Source organism: Entelurus aequoreus, linkage group LG26 (assembly GCF_033978785.1).
Source record: "Entelurus aequoreus isolate RoL-2023_Sb linkage group LG26, RoL_Eaeq_v1.1, whole genome shotgun sequence".
In the NCBI taxonomy this organism is placed as follows: Eukaryota; Metazoa; Chordata; class Actinopteri; order Syngnathiformes; family Syngnathidae; genus Entelurus; species Entelurus aequoreus.
In genome coordinates this window covers 8,165,627-8,185,638 of record NC_084756.1, presented here as the reverse complement: position 1 = coordinate 8,185,638, position 20,012 = coordinate 8,165,627, and the positions used below count along the sequence as shown (strand labels likewise).

The 20,012-nt window shown below is 38.0% G+C and overlaps 1 protein-coding gene across 3 annotated transcripts in view; it reads right to left on the bottom strand.

The window, feature by feature from the left end:
* The window catches only part of igsf8 (immunoglobulin superfamily, member 8), a 69,908-nt gene extending 60,850 nt beyond the window's left edge, over positions 1-9,058 (bottom strand). Inside the window, exons 1-2 of one of the 3 annotated variants that reach the window (XM_062037665.1) lie at positions 8,916-9,058; positions 8,671-8,820 (exon numbers count right to left, since the gene is read on the bottom strand). In XM_062037665.1, coding sequence (XP_061893649.1) covers positions 8,671-8,713 — 43 coding nt within the window. In that variant the 5' untranslated portion in view covers positions 8,714-8,820; positions 8,916-9,058. The remainder of the gene's footprint in view (positions 1-8,670; positions 8,821-8,915) is intronic. The other 2 variants (XM_062037666.1, XM_062037667.1) reach the window with 2 other exon arrangements.
* Between the last annotated feature and the right edge of the window lie 10,954 nt (positions 9,059-20,012).

Genomic DNA, 20,012 nt, shown 5'->3' with positions numbered 1-20,012 from the left:
AAAGTCGATGGCTAAATTAGAGCCACTGACAATGTAATTCTTTATAGTCAATGATTAGTCCACTATCAAAATAGTCATTAGTTTAAAGGCCTACTGAAACCCACTACTACCGACCACGCAGTCTGATAGTTTATATATCAATGATGAAATCTTAACATTGCAACACATGCCAATACGGCCGGGTTAGATTAGTAAAGTGCAATTTTAAATTTCCCGCGAAATATTCTGCTGAAAACGTCTCGGTATGATGACGTTTGCGCGTGACGTCACGGATTGTGCGGACATATTGTGACACCATTGTGGCCAGCTATTAAGTCGTCTATTTTCATCGCAAAATTCCACAGTATTCTGGACATTTGTGTTGGTGAATCTTTTGCAATTTGTTTAATGCATAATGAAGACTGCAAAGAAGAAAGCTGTAGGTGGGATCGCTGTATTAGCGGCTGGCTGCAGCAACACAACCAGGAGGACTTTGAGTTGGATAGCAGACGCGCTACCGTGAGTACGCAGCTTTGGCTTCCAAACATTTGATCGCTTGCCCGTACGTGCGTGCCGCTATGTGCATGTCACGTACGTAACTTTGGGGAAATATATGTGCTGTATGAACTTTACGGAGGTGATCGGTACATTGGGCTGTGGGATTGAGTGTGTTGTGCGGGTGTTTGAGTTGTATTGGTGGGTTATATGGACAGGAGAGAGGAGGTGTTTGTTATACGGATTAATTTGTGGCATATTAAATATATGCCTGGTTGTGTTGTGGCTAATAGAGTATATATATGTCTTGTGTTTATTTACTGTTTTAGTCATTCCCAGCTGCATATCAGGTCCCACCCGCCTCTCACAGCATCTTCCCTATCTGAATCGCTTCCACTGCCCTCTAATCCTTCACTCTCACTTTCCTCATCCACGAATCTTTCATCCTTGCTCAAATTAATGGGGTAATTGTCGCTTTCTTGGTCCGAATCGCTCTCGCTGCTGCTGGCCATGATTGTAAACAATGTGCAGATGTGAGGAGCTCCACAACCTGTGACGTCACGCTACTTCCGGTACAGGCAAGGCTTTTTTTATCAGCGACCAAAAGTTGCGAACTTTATCGTTGATGTTCTCTACTAAATCCTTTCAGCAAAAATATGGCAATATCGCGAAATGATCAAGTATGACACATAGAATGGACCTGCTATCCCCGTTCAAATAAGAAAATTTCATTTTAGTAGGCCTTTCAGCTTTATTATATAATAACAGCGCCAGAATTTTACAGCGGCACCGCTGCATTTACCGCGACCGCACTCGTCATTTGCCATAATGCACAAAAAATGGACCAACATTTGCGGCAAGAACATGCTGTGACCGCCCATGACTTTTTACTTGTTAATGGACGAGGAATGTAACAGTAAACGGTATAATGATAATTTGCAAGTTTAATTTTTTAATTACCAAAAAAACGTCATTTATTAATGCATTTTCAGCAACACAAAGCCAGGCGCAAGCGCACTAGCGTCGTTTGGCTTGATAACCATGGCGGACCAACGACACCAACTTTGCTGCGGAGATTTCCCCTCGCAGTAAACGGAGCCAAGCGCTTGGTTTAACGTAATTTTCCCTCGCTTCCCGCCGTGCGTTTAAGAGCGCACTGCTGTGTTTAGATGGAGACAGGTGTGGACAATATTGGAGACACTTGTCCCCACACTAAAAGTATACGGCGAAGGAGAAAACTACGGTATTTGATGTTTTGCAGCAGGCGATGTGTCGTGAACGTTGTCACAACTTGTTTATATCCGGGGATGTTCACTCCTTCACCTGCAAACTGTATCAGTGTTCAAATAACATCAATAATAGCTAAAATGTTTTTTCATCTCATCGAATTGAACGCAGGCTGTGAAGATTGTTTATTCGATGTGAGAGGTGTCACTCCAAGGTTTTTTTTTGTTGGCCAAACTGTTGTACTGAATCATTTGGGAGGCGTTGGAGAAGAACAAAGCTTGTTTATTAGACTTCATCTTCATTAGCCAAACTGCGTTGTGTTTTATTTTGATATCAAAAAGTAAACACCAGGTTTTGTTTACATTGTGGTTTTTTTCATGTCACTTCAAAAATCATTCATGTGACATCATTTTGTTAATGTGTTATTGTGTATAGTTAATTCCTATATGACATATTTCTGCACAATTTCATAATGGATCCGTCCCAATACATCATCTGCATGATGTACATAACTTTAAAAAAAAATACAAATAAAAACTATCTATAAATGTAAAAATAGAGATAATGGCATCATGTATGTGTATGTATATATATATATATAAATATATATATGTATATATATATATTATATATCTCCTGCCTCGAAAGAAAATAATGTTTGCCTTGGTGCCCTTATAACTTGCCTTGGTGCCCTAAAATATGAGCCTTCCTTTAAGGCAACACTTGCCTTGACCTTAAAAAGTTAAAATTTGAGGCCTGTAATAATATACATATTCATTTTAGAATAAATAGTGTCCTTACTTTGCGGAAATGTGCCACTACAAAAGGGGTCTGGAACCTAACTCCCACGTTAAAGGAGGTAACACTAAACTTACCATGAGCGCTAAAATTTATTTTAGACAATAAGCTTCCAATACACTACTAAGATGTATTCATTTGTTGAAAATACTATATTTTGGGACCTTTGGTTTTCTTTTAGAGTCATTTGCTGGTAAAAAAAAAAAAAAAAAAAGTAAAAAATAAGCTTGGCAGTTAAAGCTCTCGTGTTCGCAGCACGTTTTTGGCAGCAGCAATGGTTGTGTTAAGAGGGACTCATCCGGCCTGGGGAATGTAATCTGCAAGCAAAAGTGGAGTACCAAATACGCCATCTCTGGATGACAGAACACTCCCTCTAACCCGCACCTAAACTGGATTACTACTACTACAAACCTGATATACTGGTGTGTGTGTGTGTGTGTTGTAGCCTAACAGTGACACGCCCATGGATGATGACATGGTGGACGACTCAGCGGGAGGTTTAAGCGGATCAGGACCTAATTAATATGGCGCTGGGACTGATAGGGACAACGCAGCTTTGTGTGTCTCTCAATCAGACTGCGGGGGCAAAGATGCAACCTCATCGTTGTTACCTTTTTTAATCATTCATAATAAAGTGTACCGTATTTCCTTGAATTGGCGCCGGGAATATAGTATTCGCCTGCCTAGAATTACAGCCGGGTCAAACTCGTTTCGCAAAATAATTAGCGCATGCTTGGCACTTCCGCCGGGTCAAATATGAGTCATTAAATGACTCCCGCCTCCAGGTGGTAGAGGGCGCTAGTGATCCTTCTTGCGACTACCAGTACTGCAGGAGACAGGTACTGCAGAAGAAGACAACAAGCAGCAAGCATGCAGCAATTGTTTGCTTGCACTTTTACCATGGAGGATTACATATCTAAAAAAAAACCGTTTTCTAAACTGGACTTTCAATCGAAGCAGGAGGTAATAATTAAAGGAATATCTCCAGAGACTTTTAAAATTGAAGAAAGATGAGAAAGACTGCCTTTGATCAGAAGCAGCTGCACATGGACCCATCTACAAGTAAAGGTAAGATCATAATAACGTTTTTTTTATTAAATGTGTTTTTAATGATAAGGTATGCGCCGGAGTGAGAAGAGGTTTTAAAATAATTAGAGCATGCTTGCTCATTCCGCATGGTTTTGGTAACCGCAGGAGTGAGAAGAGGTTTTAAATTAATTAGCGCCCCTGCGGCTATTCAAGGAAATACGGTAACATGAATAAGGGGACGAGCAGTAAAGTAGAAGTATTTTAGTAGTTAGTCTAAGTAGTTTAGGGCAGGGCTCAAATTGAACAACGGCAACCGCCCTCTCATTTGCCGTAGTGCCCTAAAAAATGGACCCAACATTTGCGGCAACAACTTGCCGTGACCGCCCTTGACTTTTTACTTGTTAATGGACGAGGGATATAATATAATGGTCAACAGCATAATGATGACTCGCGATAAAATACCAGACGGTTAGTCATACAGGAGGGGTTAGTCATACCGTCTCCTGTCTCCTTTATAAATTACCATAACCCAGTCATTTGTTAATGCCTTTATGGCAACACAAAGTCAGGCGCATGCGCACTAGCATCGGTTGGCTTATAAATCATGGCGGACAAACAACGTTAATCTCGCTCGAAGGGTATCACCTCGGAGTATACTTAGTCAACAGACCTACATGTCACACTAAGGGTGGCCGTATAAACAATGCCAACACTGTCATAAACCTGTGCCATATAGTGAGACCACACTAAACAACAATGACAAACACATTTCGGGAGAATATTTGCACCGCAACAAAACAGAGCACATTCCCAGAAATCCTTGCAGCAACTCTTCCAGGACGCTAGTCATTTTCCCTAGCTTCCCATTGTGTGTTTAAGAGCGCACTACTGTTAGATGGAGACAGGTGTGGACAATATTGGAGACAATTGTCCCCTCCACTCTAAGTAAACAGCGAAGGAGAAAAACTATATTATGTTGCTTTCATTTTGACAATACAGTGTCCATCAGCTGCTGTAACAGAGTTAATGAGATGAGGAAACACGCTGTCACTCCTGTTTTATTTTGTTGTTGGTCAAACTGTTGTACTGAACCACAAGGTGGCGTTGGAGAAGAACACATGTTGTTTATTAGACTTTATCTTAATTAGCCAAACTGCTTTGTGTTTTACTTTGATATCAAAAAGTAAACACCATGGGTTTTTTTTACAACACTTGTGTTAATGGCTTCACTTTCATTAAGCCAAAATATGTCTATTGTTCTTGTTCTGTCTCTACACTGTTTCTGCTTCTAAGTGTTCTGTGTGTGTGTAGACTACAATGCCCACGCTCTTATTACTAATTATGTCACCACGGCGTGCAATCATGTCTATTAAAAAAAAAAACGTACAGGTATTTTTCTAAAGGCAGTATAGTACCTTTTTTATTAATTAATTAGTACCGCAATACTTTATTAGCACCTGTATACTATTCTACCCTACTATTGGCTCTGATATTTATAAAAATGCATTTTTTTTTGCACACTTATATCCAAACAGCATTTACTAAGAAATTACTAACACCAATAAAAGCCAAAAAACAAGCTATTTTCAAAGTGCCATCCATCACACCTTATCAAAAATTCATTACACCTTATCAAAAATTCAACAGCTTTTAAAAACCTTGAAAATTCAGCCTTTAAAAGCATGTCCAGCCTATAAAAACATAGTGGTACACGGGCTCTATCTAGTGGTAGGCCAACAAATCTCTTGGTTATAGTACTGTTTTACTTACTTCAATTAAAATACAGTGTTACTGTTCGAACTGTGTGTAATGTAAGTGGCCAAAAATATTAAATATAATAGTTAAATAAAGCCTCTGCCTTGTTTTTAATGAATACTTAGGCCTAAACCAAAATACAGTGTTACTGTTCGAACTGTCTGTAATGTAACAGTGGCCAAAAATATTAGATATACTTGTTAAATAAAGCCTCTGCCTTATTCTTAATGAATACTTAGCCCTAAATTAAAATACAGTGTTACTGTTCTAACTGTGTGTACTGTAACAGTGGCCAAAAATATTAAATATAATAGTTAAATAAAGCCTCTGCCTTGTTTTTAATGAATACTTAGGCCTGAATCAAAATACAGTGTTACTGTTCGAACTGTCTGTAATGTAACAGTGGCCAAAAATATTAGATATACTTGTTAAATAAAGCTTCTGTCTTATTTTTAATGAATACTTAGCCCTAAATTAAAATACAGTGTTACTGTTCTAACTGTGTGTACTGTAACAGTGGCCAAAAATATTAAATATAATAGTTAAATAAAGCCTCTGCCTTGTTTTTAATGAATACTTAGGCCTAAATTAAAATACAGTGTTACTGTTCGAACTGTCTGTAATGTAACAGTGGCCAACAATATTAGATATACTTGTTAAATAAAGCATCTGCCTTATTTTTAATGAATACTTAGCCCTAAATTAAAATACAGTGTTATTGTTTAAACCGTGTGTACTGTAACAGTGGCCAAAAATATTAAATATACTAGTTAAATAAAGCTTCTGCCTTGTTTTTAATGAATACTTAGGCCTAAATTAAAATACATTGTTACTGTTCGAACTGTGTGTAATGTAGGTGGCCAAACATTTTAAATATACTTGTTAAATAAAGCCTCTGCCTTGTTTTTAATGAATAATTAGGCCTTAATACGCTACTGTATTTTAATGTTGGTCATTATAGTGGTACTTGGAGAGTCAATGTTATTGCTGAGGTGGTACATGGTGAAACACTGCTCTAGTGTAGTGTTTTTCAACCACTGTGCCGCCGTGAGAGATTATCTAATTTCACCTATTTGGGTTAAAAATATTTTTTGCAAACCAGTAATTATATGTTAAATGTCGGTGCTGTCTAGAGTTCGGCAGAGTAACCGTGTAATACTCTTCCATATCAGTGGTGGCAGCCGGTAGCTAATTGCTTTGTAGATGTCGGAAACAGCGGGAGGCAGTATGCAGGTAAAAAGTTGTCTAATGCCTAAACCAAAAATAAACAAAAGGCGAGTGCCCCTAAGAAAAGGCATTGAAGCTTAGGGAAGGCTATGCAGAATGAAACTAAAGCTGAACTGGCTACAAAGTAAACAAAAACAGAATGCTGGACGACAGCAAAGATTTACTGTGGAGCAAAGACGGCGTCCACAATGTACATCTGAACATGACATGACAATCAACAATGTCCCCACAAAGGATAAAAACAACTGAAATATTCTTGATTGCTAAAACAAAGTAGATGCGGGAAATATCGCTCAAAGGAAGACATGAAACTGCTACAGGAAAATACCAAAAAAAGAGAAAAAGCCACCAAAATAGGAGCGCAAAACAAGAACTAAAACACTACACACAGGAAAACAGCAAAAAACTCAAAATAAGTCACGGCGTGATGTGACAGGTGGTGACAGTACACCTACTTTGAGACAAGAGCTATGTTGGGTTATGGTTTAAATTCATACCCAACAAACGGCTTTTTACTGTCAACTGAGTTTCGTTTTTTAATGATTTCTGCTGGTGGTGTGCCTCTGGAAAAAAATGTGCCTTGGCTCAAAAAAGGTTGAAAAATACGGAGCCCCTAAAGGGACATGGAAGGGAAAAAATGTTTTGCAAGATATGTCAGTGAACCGGAAGTAAAACAGACACAGCGATGGTGAACCGGAAGTGAAACAGACAAAGCGATGGAGGAGCCTACCCATCATCTGTGGGAGGGAGAAGTGTATTGATATCTATTTTAGTATCGGCCTAACATATGAAGACATCAAATCCGTTCTTGCACGCAGACATGGCTTTGACATAAGCGAGAGACATCTGAAAAGAATACTCAGGGCGAGGGGGCTTCCTCGTCGTAACGGGTACCTGTGTCTGTTATACTTCCGGTTCACTGACATAGGAAAAAAAACCTTTTGCGAGGTCTTGCAAAACATCCATGGCCTGGGCAATTATTTTGACTCGGGGGCCAAATTTAGAGAAAAAAATGTGTCTGGGGGCCGGTATATCTATTTTTAGGAAAACTAATACAAAACCTCACAATAAAGTCGGATTGAATGCTAAAAATGTTATGACAGACCGCCTTAAAAACGGAATGGAATTTTTAATTTTTGTATGAACGATAAAACCCTGAATATTGAGAACATATGAATGTTACACCCCCTCTCAATCGACATATTTTACAATCAAGCCAAATGCAACAAAAATGCAACAAACACAGCAAAATATGAACGCGAAGGGTAAAAAAATAAAAAAGACCTACAATCTGATACATCTGATACATCACTAAGCTTTAGAACTTTCTTGTAAAAATCATTTCAGGCTGGCCTCTCTGAAAACACTCTGTGGAAACGCTCCCCACCCACACTGCTTGGTGCCTCGTCTGACCTGCTGTGACGTAGATTACCATAGTAACTACAGTATACCTGTATTAGTATAGTACCGCGATACTAATGAAGCATATTCGGTACTATACCTCCTCTGAAAAGTACCGGTCTGCCACACCCTAAGATTTTTTGTTAAAATAAAGCCAATAATGCAATTTTTTCTGGTCCCCTTTATTTAGAAAAGTATCGAAAAGTACAAAAAAGTATCGAAATAATATTGGTATCAGGACAACACTAATCACTAAAATATCATGCAAAAGCGCAGATTCCAACCATTGAAATACTTTGTATAGTTCAAGACTTAGTCATTAGAAAACATCAGTGCACATCATAATGGCAGCTACACTTTCCATCTTAAAGATCTAAAAAAAATGTTTGGGAATGTCCGGCGGGCCAGATTGAAAAGCTTAAAGGGCCGCGTGTGGCCCCCGGGCCTTAATTTGCCCAGGTCTGCTTTAGGGGCTCCGTAGAAAAACACTGCTCTAATGCATAATAAAGCAACAAGTAAAAAACTTCACTTTAAAGTCCTTTAGTCCTGCAGAGCAGGGGTGATGTGGGCCATATTCCATATTTTATCCCCCACGATGTAAACATCTAGATTTCATTAGGCAGAGAAAACTAGCGACATCCTGGCATAAGATGGCTGCTGCATCCTATGACAAGTGCATCCATACTGCAAATAAACGGAACACAATCATGCAAATGAGTGTGACAGATGGAGGGAAATTAAATAAATAAAAAAACTCACCATATTGCAGACAGACAAGTAAAGCTGTTTTCATTAAAGCCATGGCACCTATTATCTCCCTCTCTGGGCTCCCGCTAATGATAGACTACTCTCTCGGTGTTGCTCCTCTCCTGGCTCGCTACCGATCATCCCGACACTGCCACGGAGCGTCTACGAACCGACATGAGCGGATTATTGCAACACACATGAACAAACAACACATCATTGACGCCAAGGCGGGAATGCAAACGTGTGTAAAGTACTACCTTCGTCACGTACCAGTGGCAGGTCTCACATACAATGGCGGGCGTTCAATCCAAACGCAAATGTAATTTGTTGCCGCGCCGTCCGGTTAGCGTCCTAAAGTGATGCCCGCGTCATTGTCGCGATCATCAGAGGGGGCGGGGGCAAGAACTGCTTCAAAGAAGGCAGACCTGTTTCTATTGGTCGAACAAGTGACGTCATCAGACCGTCAACCGGAAACGGACGCTACTTAGAAAAATACAGCCAAACGAGGAACCGGAAGTAGCTATATAGCACAATGTATTTTTTGTTTGTTTATTTAAAAAAATAATAGAATCAATTTGTTTTATTCAACGTAATCAAAACCGGCGTTGTCGTCACCATGCTCACAGCATACGTTTATGTTGTCCCTGCCCGGTTTAATGAGCTGTCCGATCCCCTTTGCCAGGAGTACAGTACTGAGCCTAAAATATATATATATATATATATATATATATATATATATATATATATATATATATATATATATATATATATATATATATATATATATATATATATATATATATATATATATAGTCAGTATCTTATTAATAATTGTATTCATCCATCCATTTTATACCGCTTGTGCCATATTAATAAAAATAAATAAATAAATATATATATATATATATATATATATATATATATATATATATATATATATATATATATATATATATATATATATATATATATATATATATATATATATATATATATATATATATATATATATATATATATATATATAAATGGATTGATGGCTGGATAATATATATCCATCCATTCATTTTCTACCGCTTGTCCCGTTCGGGGTTGCAGGGGTGCTGGAGCCTATCTCAGCTGTGCTGGAGCCTATCTCAGCTGCATTCGGGCAGGAGGCGGGGTACACCCTGGACAATTTGCCTCCTCATCAGGGCCAACACAGATAGACAGACAACATTCACACTCACATTCACACACTAGGGCAAATTTAGTGTTCTAATCAACCTATCTTTGGAGGTGGGAGGAAGCCGGAGTACCCGGCCAGCCATCACAGTGAAAACATGCACCAGGGGGTCAAACTACGCCACTCTTTAGGTGTGGTCATTGAAGGCAAGTACATCCCTTTTTTTTGTTTGTGCACATCACAATATATATACAGGTATGTATATGTATGTATGTATGTATGTATGTATGTGTGTGTTGTTTTTAATAAGGGTTAAAATTAATCCACCAAAAAGCAACATCGTCGTCATCCTCTCATGTGTTATCTAAACATTGCTATTTCAATTAGAGCACTAAATAATTCATGAACCTTTCAAGATAATTTTAGAGCAAACAATGCCTCGATTACATACTGTTTAAATACTGATATATGTGTGTATGTGTATATATATATATATTTATATATATACATACACACACTATATTGCCAAAAGGCTCCCCGCCTCTTACCATGCCGTTGTGTCCTTGGGCAGGACACTTCACCCTTGCCCCCGGTGCCGCTCACACCGGTGAATGAATGATAGGTGGTGGTCGGAGGGGCCGTAGGCGCAAATTGGCAGCCACGCTTCCGTCAGTCTACCCCAGGGCAGCTGTGGCTACGAAAGTAGCTTACCACCACTAGGTGTGAATGAATGATGGGTTTTTAACATGTAAAGCGACTTTGGGTACTTAGAAAAGCGCTATATAAATCCCAGTTATTATTATTATTATTAAAAGTATGTGGCCACCATCCCATTCCTAACCCATAGGGTTCAATATGATGTTGTTCCCCTTTTTTGCAGCTATTACAGCTTCAACTCTTCTGGGAAGGCTGTCCACAAGTTTGCGGAGTGTGTTCATAGTAATTAACGACCATTCTTCCAAAAGCGCATTGGTGAGGTCACACACTGATGTTGGTCGAGAAGGCCTGGCTCACAGTCTCTATTGTAATTAATTCCAAAGGTGTTATATCAGGTTCAGGTCAGGACTCTGTACAAGCCAGTCAAGTTCCCATAAAGTTGGGAGCATGGAATTGTCCAAAATGTTTTGGTATCCTGGAGCATTCAAAGTTCATTTCACTGGAACTAAGGGGCCAAGCCCAAATCCTGAAAAACAGTTGACTTTGGAATTTTTAGGAAAGAGGAAATTTCTCGACTGGATTTGTTGCACAGGTGGCATCCTATGACAGTTCCACGCTGGAAATCACTGAGCTCCAGAGAGCGGCCCATTCTTTCACAAATGTTTGTAGAAACAGTCTCCATGCCTAAGTGCTTGATTTTATACACCTGTGGCCGGGCCAAGTGATTAGGACACCTGATTATGATCATTTGGACCGGCGGCCAAATACTTTGGGCAATATAGTGTGTATATATATGACATTATTGCCCACTTTCGGCTTTTTAATTAAAAAGAGAAGCATTAAGACAAGGTAGTTAATTTTGTAAAACCATTGCAACAAAGGAATAAAACGATTATACAAGATTATATCCATCCATCCATCCAGCTGTATAATAACTCGCCATACAGCAATAGATGGAGTCATACCAAAGACTATGAAAATGGGACCCATTACCTCCCTGCTTGGCACTCAGCATCAAGGGTTGGAGTTGGGGATTAAATCACCAAAATGATTCCCGGGCGCGGCGCCGCTGCTGCCCACTGCTCCCCAAGGGGATGGGTCAAATGCAGAGGACACATTTCACCACATCTAGTGTGTGTGTGACAATCATTGGTACTTTAATCTTTAATCTTAATGATATCTGTCTATAATTACCTGACCCCTTCTTTGTTAGCTACCTCTCTTTGTTTATAATGTCTATTTTCTGGTGGATCTACTCTCTATTTTATGCTGCAGCTGTTACATATACTGTAATATTGCACATGGTAATTGTTATATATTGTATATATGATATAAACACATAATATAATTAGGGATGTCCGATAATATCGGCCTGCCGATATTATCGGCCGATAAATGCGTTAAAATGTAATATCGGAAATGATTGGTATCGGTTTTTTTTATTATCTGTATCGGTTTTTTGTTTTTTTTGTTTTTGTTTTTTTATTAAATCAACATAAAAAACACAAGATACACTTACAATTAGTGCACCAACCCAAAAAACCTCCCTCCCCCCATTTCTTTCTGTTATCAATATTCTGGTTCCTACATTATATATCAATATATATCAATACAGTCTACAAGGGATACAGTCTGTAAGCACACATGATTGTGCGTGCTGCTGGTCCACTAATAGTACTAACCTTTAACAGTTAATTTTACTCATTTTCATTAATTACTAGTTTCTATGTAACTGTTTTTATATTGTTTTACTTTCTTTTTTATTCAAGAAAATGTTTTTAATTTAGTTATCTTATTTTATTATTATTTTTAAAAAGTACCTTATCTTCACCATACATGGTTGTCCAAATTAGGCATAATAATGTGTTAATCCCACGACTGCATATATCGGTTGATATCGGTATCGGTTGATATCGGTATCGGTAATTAAAGAGTTGGACAATATCTGAATATCGAATATCGGCAAAAAGCCATTATTGGACATCCCTAAATATAACATATCGGTATATATCATATACTGTAGATATATTATGTAAACATTACATATATGTCATATTTTATATTGCTACTAGTCTATTTTATACCTGCATTGTCCTTTCCATCATTGTAACTGAGCTACTGTGTGGAACAATTTCCCTTGTGGATCATTAAAGTGTGTCCAAGTCTAAGTCTAAGTAATATAGATTCAATTACAGTGTCATCATAGCTGATCCAACCAGTTGTGCTAATAAAGAATCCACCACAGAAACAAAACAAAAGATGAAATAACTCAATAAATTGATATCATTTGTGTAAAAGAGCAGCCGGTTATACAACTGAATCACCTTCTTTACTGAATTAAATTATAAATGATATCAGTATAATAGTGTGTGTCTTCATTTATACCACCAGATGGCGACAAACACTCACCCATTCAAACAGTCCTGTGTTCTGGGCTTATTGTCGTCGACTGTGCACAGCAAACTCAAAAGTAAGGAATTAAAGTAGAATCTTGTGGTTAGCTACTTTTTACACTTAACATGTCAAAATGTCACTTACAAAGTACAGCGAATGCAAGTTATATATTGATGGGAAATTGTGTTTACTATTATTTACAATTCACACGATTAATGGCCTTCAACCTCACGGGCCTGCGTTGTACTTGGCGTTTGCTTTGTGACTGACGGAAGAAAAGCTTGTGCATCAGAGAAGAAAGCGTCTTTAGTGTGACACGTGGTGCGTGTCCAGAGAGCACGTCGTAGCCATGGTATGACGTAGCATGCTTCCTTTCCTCCCCGGGCAGACGCTCTTCCTCGCAGGCTTCTCTTCCAACTTGCAGCTACATGGAAAAGTGGATGAGTTCACAGTGTGGCTCAGCACACAGCGAGGAAGTCATTAGGCTATTCTCATGTTGCGGAATATGCAGACTTCAGCATTGACAACTTGAACTCAACCTTTAATAGTTTAGATGATGCAACGCTCTCTAAAACTCCTCCGTTTACTCGGTGTGCTCTTGCTCAGCCTGTGCAGGTAGTGCAACGAAACAGGAATACAAAGCTGCAAACTGCTGCTACTAGAAATAGTTTATTGAGGGTGGTGTTTGTGGCCCAAAACCATACAAGACTGGAATTGAAGGGTGGAAAAACCATGATTTGGCAGCCGCTGCTTTGAAACTGCATTGTATTTACTATCCACATCAAATCATTTTGTCAAGATTCTAGTTGTTTTCTCAACTATTTCCACCAAGCAGTACGGTCGGAGTTAGGGTATACCGGTACTATTATACAGAGGTGTGGACTCGAGTCACATGACTTGGACTCGAGTCAGACTCGAGTCATGAATTTGATGACTTTAGACTCGACTTGACAAAATGTAAAGAGACTTGCAACTCGACTTAGACTTTAACATCAATGACTTGTGACTTCACTTGGACTTGAGCCTTTTGACTTGACATGACTTGCTACTTTCCCCAAAACCCAAAGCTTAAAAAGTTATTTGGGAGCGCTCCGTATCTTTCATTTTGTACGTGTCTGTCTGTCTATCAGCGTGTGTGCTGCTTGTCAGCTGGTGTGCTGTCAGTACAACAGCCAATCAAATTAGTTGTACGTTGTTTTCATCACACAGCATTCATCCAATCAAATTGCAGGACAACCACCGAACATGAGTTGTCAAACAATGCGGCAGAGAGAAACAATTATGCCAAAGTTGGTTTCGTTCGGGTATAAAAACTACGACTTGGTCAACAAAAAACGAATTGCGTATGCAAATCACGCAGTTCGAATATTACAGACGGAGATGCAACAACTTCCAACTTCGTTCGACATTTGAAGTTGCACAAAGAAGGGTAGGTTTTGAATGTAAGATAACGTTTATTGGCTAAGTAACATGACTTTTATTTGCTGTGTAGTTAAATCAGTGAGGCTGTAAACTCACTGCTAACGTTATAACCATAGACATCTTATAAGGGTACGCAGCATCGAGCGCTACTGCCTACTGGCGCAGACGAGACGCGGGGCCGCCATCTTGGAGTGGTGATCCGCTCCACTCAGTGCAATTCATTTGGCAGGAGCAATGAACTGTCAGCGCATTTAATTCATTTTACCTCACTGAATACCACTGATTTTCACGCGGTTTTTTGTCATACGTGTAGCTATGATAACGGACACATGTTTTGGCAAGTTTTATTATTCATAGTTTGCTTAACAGTAATATAATATTCTTATACGCTATAAGTGACCAGACGTCCGAGATCAAAACTGGGAATATAATCCCAGAGAAGGGGGAAAAAACGGTAAGCTATTTTTAAATTGAAGCAACAATATGATTAGGTTATGTATACATGCGTATATCCTACATAAACAATGTATGAATACATTAGATATCTATATATCTTATAGACTGTATCTCTGTTGCTGCAGCAGCAGAGAGTTTATTCTGTCTTGACACTTTGTATTGATATTTTGTATTACATTCTTCCCTTAAATGATAATGTTTACAGTGATTGTTATGTATGTATTTTTTATGTATGTCGCTTTGGATAAAAGCGTCTGCCAAATACTTAAACATACATAAACACCTGAAAGTCTTTATATCAGCTAAAACCACCAATTTGTTTCACTACATTCAGAATAAAACCAAATGCTGTTTTACCCAACAATGTTAGTATTTGAATATTGTTACTTGAAGACTTATTCCTGGTTACAATTATACTGTTAAGAAAGTATTGTCTTATATTTTGCCTAAAATGAGAATGCATCATAATCAGTGGCGGCTGGTGAAGTTTGTTTTAGGTGGGGCTGAAAGTTTGTAAACCAAACCCCTGTAGGGGGGTCATCCTCCCCCAGAAGATTTATTTGTGATTTTCACATACAAATATTGAAGATCTTTGCTCCTTCTCAACTCTGTGGTAATATTATTTTCATAAAATACAACCAATAGTATGTTAATGTTTGTTTTTGCAAATGTGTTTATTCTGTAAAGGAATGAGTTAAATGTTTAAAATTGTTTAAACTATTAAAATGACTGGTTAATAGTGCTGTTATGAATTGCAATGTCAGCACTATTTTTTTTCTTGCAATTTCAAATGCACTTGTTTTAATAAATAAAAACAGCGTTTTAAAAGCATACACAATCTGTGTAAAAATATTAGTCTGTGGTTAAAAGGACTTGAAAGGACTCGAAACTCAAAATGCAGGACTTGTGACTTGACTTGAGACTTTCCAGTCTTGACTTTGGACTTGACTCGGGACTTGCCTGTCTTGACTCGGGACTTGACTCGAGACTTGAGGGCAAAGACTTGAGACTTACTTGTGACTTGCAAAGCAATGACTTGGTCCCACCTCTGCTATTATAGTACCGCAATACTAATTAATCGTATTCGGTACTATACCACCTCTAAAAAGAACAGTGTCTCCCCCCTCCTGCCCCCTCCTTTTTTTAATTGGCATGTGCGTTGTCGTCACGTCGTGACATTGCTGGTTTTAGGAGTAGAGGAGCATGTTCGGCAGTGCACACATACAGAGTACTTACAAGCAGACACAGTGTGTAGACAGAAAAGGGAGAACAGACGCATTTTTGGCTTAAAAACTAAAGATAAAGGTGAAGTTATAACACTGAAACGCCCTCAGGAAGAGGTGCTTTAAAACATGGCTAGCGAGCTAGCAGCTAACGTCCATCCGCAGTCGGCAGTGTTTTAGCTACTTCTAAATCACTAATCCTGGTCTCCATGGCGACAAATAAAGTACGTTTCTTACATGTACCATTATCACGGGAGGACGAGGAATAGCTAAACATGTTTCACTACACACCGTAGGAGAATACAATAGCACACAGGCATCACAATGTAAACAAATGCCATGGGGGGATCTACACATGACATCCACTGTAATGATACCATGTACAGGAGCGTATCTAGTCAATACCACTATGATTACATCGATATTTTTTAGCATCACAAAATATTTTTTCATTTAAAAAAAAATGTATATTATGTTTATAAACTCAGGAAATATGTCCCTGGACACATGAGTACTGTGAATATGACCAATGTATGATCCTGTAACTACTTGGTATCGAATCGATACCTAAATGTGTGCAAACTAATGTAAAGTATCAAACAACAGAAGAATAAGTGATTATTACATTTTAACAGAGGTGTAGATAGAACATGTTAAAACTGAAAATAAGCAGATATTAACAGTACATGAACAAGTAGATTAATAATCTCTTTTTACAGTTTGTCCTTCATAATTATTGACGAAATAATAATATGATTAATGACACAATATGTTACTGCATATGTCAGCAGACTAATTAGGAGCCTTTGTTTGTTTACTTACTACTAAAAGACAAGTTGTCTCGTATGTTCACTATTTTATTTAAGGACTAAATTGCAATAATAAACATTTATATTAATCTTATTATACCCTAAGATTTTTTGTTCAAATAAAGACAATAATGAAATTTTTTTTGGTCCCCTTTATGTAGAAAAGTATCGAAATACATTTTTGTATATTGGTATTGGGACAACTACTCTGAGTAGACAGTTGTTTTCAGAGTTCAACTGCGTTTGCATTGTTTTAATCACGGCTGTACACCAATACTCATAATGTAAAACACATTTACTAGTTAATCCAGAATATTGAAATGTTCGATGCAACAAGTGCGCCACAAATCTCTGACAAAATCTGACAAGTTTACACATGACAAAACTCCCCTGCAAAAACTTTACGGTGAATTAAATGTTCATTGGATTCTGTATTATAGTATAAGTTATTCATGTTTTTGTGAGCAGCTCATTAATATTGTATCCAGTAACATATGTGTCTGCATCACTCCACTTACTACGTCAAAAAAAAAAAAAAAATACCACTTCACTTCAATTTAAGGACAGCATAATTCCAAACAGTTGATTATAAAGAGGTGAGTAAATAAGTCGCCAGCTCATCACAGAGCTAGCACAGAGAGAAAGACAAGCATTTGGGCTGATATTGTATCAGATTCATATCATTATCGGCCTATACTAAAGGCTTTCATATCGGTATCGTATAAGAATAACAATGTATATTTTGAAGTATATATGCCAGGGGTGGGCAATTAATTTTTACCGGGGGCCGCATGAGCAACCCGAGCACTGCTGGAGGGCCACATCGACAATATTTCAATTAAATTTTGCTCAATATTATTTTTGATATATACCGTAAGATAAATAATAATAATAATAATAATAATAATGAATAATAATAGTAATACTTCAACATAGTGTATGTAACAGCATTTCATGACAAATATAAATAAATTAACATGAATAATAAATGACAGTAAAATAAGCACACGTATGACTGAGGAGTCATAGTGTAACTTTGTGTGATGTTTGAGTTGTCCGACTTTTTGTGTGGCCATAAACGCACCAGTGGTTTAGTGCTATGCGTGTTGGTGACAGATGACAAGTTGGTTTTGGCCTGGTTTGTACGGCAGAAAATGACTAGTTTTTCGAGATAGAAGTGTTTTACTTATGTTTTTGGTGTGGTTATGGCCGAATATAAACAGTTTTGCTCAATAAAGTGATCGATATAATTCCTGGCCTCGAAGCATCTCGATAGACGTTACAATAATTGAACGGTGTTCAATTGAACGGTGTTGACGAACACCGTTAGGGCCGCTTGTTGTCACTGTCACTCAAAGTTGCATTGCAAAATTACATAGAATAAATATGTTTATTTTGTTTAGAATTCAGATGGGATTTGATTTGGTGCGCGGCATATATTTGCTGCGCGCAGCAGACGCTTGAGCAGTGCGCAATTGCGCAGGCGCGCACCTTAGAGGGAACGTTGCTTGGCAGTCCATGTCTTGTTGGAAACACGCCATTCTTCATCAACTTTTCTCTTTTTAGCGTCTCGGGTGTAAACCGTGCATCACTTGTCGCTGCATGTGCACCTTCACTCGCAGGTTACACACTGACACACGCCCATAAATAATAATTTTCAAAATAAAAGCAGCACAGTTGTATTGCGCGCACGACATAGATGTTTTTTCAACTTTATTTTGTAATTAATGATTGCAGCTGTTCACATTCACTCACAATCACGCACACGCATACGTCCACACGGAAGTAATACAAATAACGATTTTCAAAACAAAAGCAGCACCGTTGTATTGCACACTCGACATAGATACTTTTTAAAATGTATTTTGTAATTTATAATTGGCCTCACGCGGGCCGGACAGGGACGCACAAAGGGCCGGATGCGGCCCGCGGGCCGCAGAATGCCCAGGTCTGATATATGCCGATATGGGCATCTCCATCAACTATATGATTTGCCTGAGAAGCTGGACAGGACAAAAAAATAAATAAATAATAAAATAATAAAATAAAATAAAATAAAAATATATATTTTTTTTTAATTTAATTGTATTTATTTTTTTTAAGTATATTTTTGCATTTTTTATAGAAAAAAAAATGCCTGAGAAGCTGGACAGGACAAAACATTTTTTATACATATATACATATATATATATATATATATATATATATATATATATATATATATATATATATATATATATATATATATATATATATATATATATATATTTTTTTTTTTTTATTTTTTTTTTTTATTTGTTATTTATTTTTAAGTATATTTTTGCATTTTTTATACAATAAAAAACAAAAATGGCCCCCACATGCATTGACTTTTTAGTACGTGGCCTTTGGTATAAAAAAAATGTATACATTGTTCAGGGCCACTATCACTAGAAGGACACATGATCATGTCCTGGGCTTTTGTAAATATCTAAAGTTTTTTTTTTTTCATTTCACTCCGTCAGTTACAGAATGTGTCATAAAAGATGAGATAAAACACAATTGTCTGTCATAGTTCCACAATAAGGTTGCGTGAATCAAATAAGAATGTGTAACACAACCTTCACACCCTTGAAAAAATACAAAATGGTTCAATTATTCTAATAGCAGCAGAACCAGCATGGAACACTTCGCTGTTCACGCAACACAGATGTCATAAGACCATCAAAGCTCACATTTATTCATTCACACTCAGCACCAACATTTGGCAACCAGGATGAGGAAAAAAATCAAACATATATTACATCTATTTGTGGCAGCATCGGAAAAAGTTATGTTTAAGTTTCACTTTTGCATGGCATAGCATGACTGCTGCGTCAGGTGCACTATTAACCACATTGTGAAGTATGCGGACGACACAACTGTAGTGGGCCTCATCCGTGACAACAACGACATGGACTACAGGGAGGAGGTGAAACATCTAGTTGACTGGTGCAGAACCATCAACCTGGTCTTGAACGTCGTCAAGACCGAGGAGATCATCGTCGACTTCAGGAGGCACCAGTCCAGCCACACTCCACTCTTCATCAACGGCACAGCAGTGGAGATCGTAAGCAGCACCAAGTTCCTGGGGGTGCAGATAACTGACAATATGACCCGGTCCCTACACATCAGCTCTTGTAAAAAGAGCTCAGCAGCGCACGCACTTTTTGCGTCGGAAGAAAAGAGCACAGCTCCCTCCCCCCATTC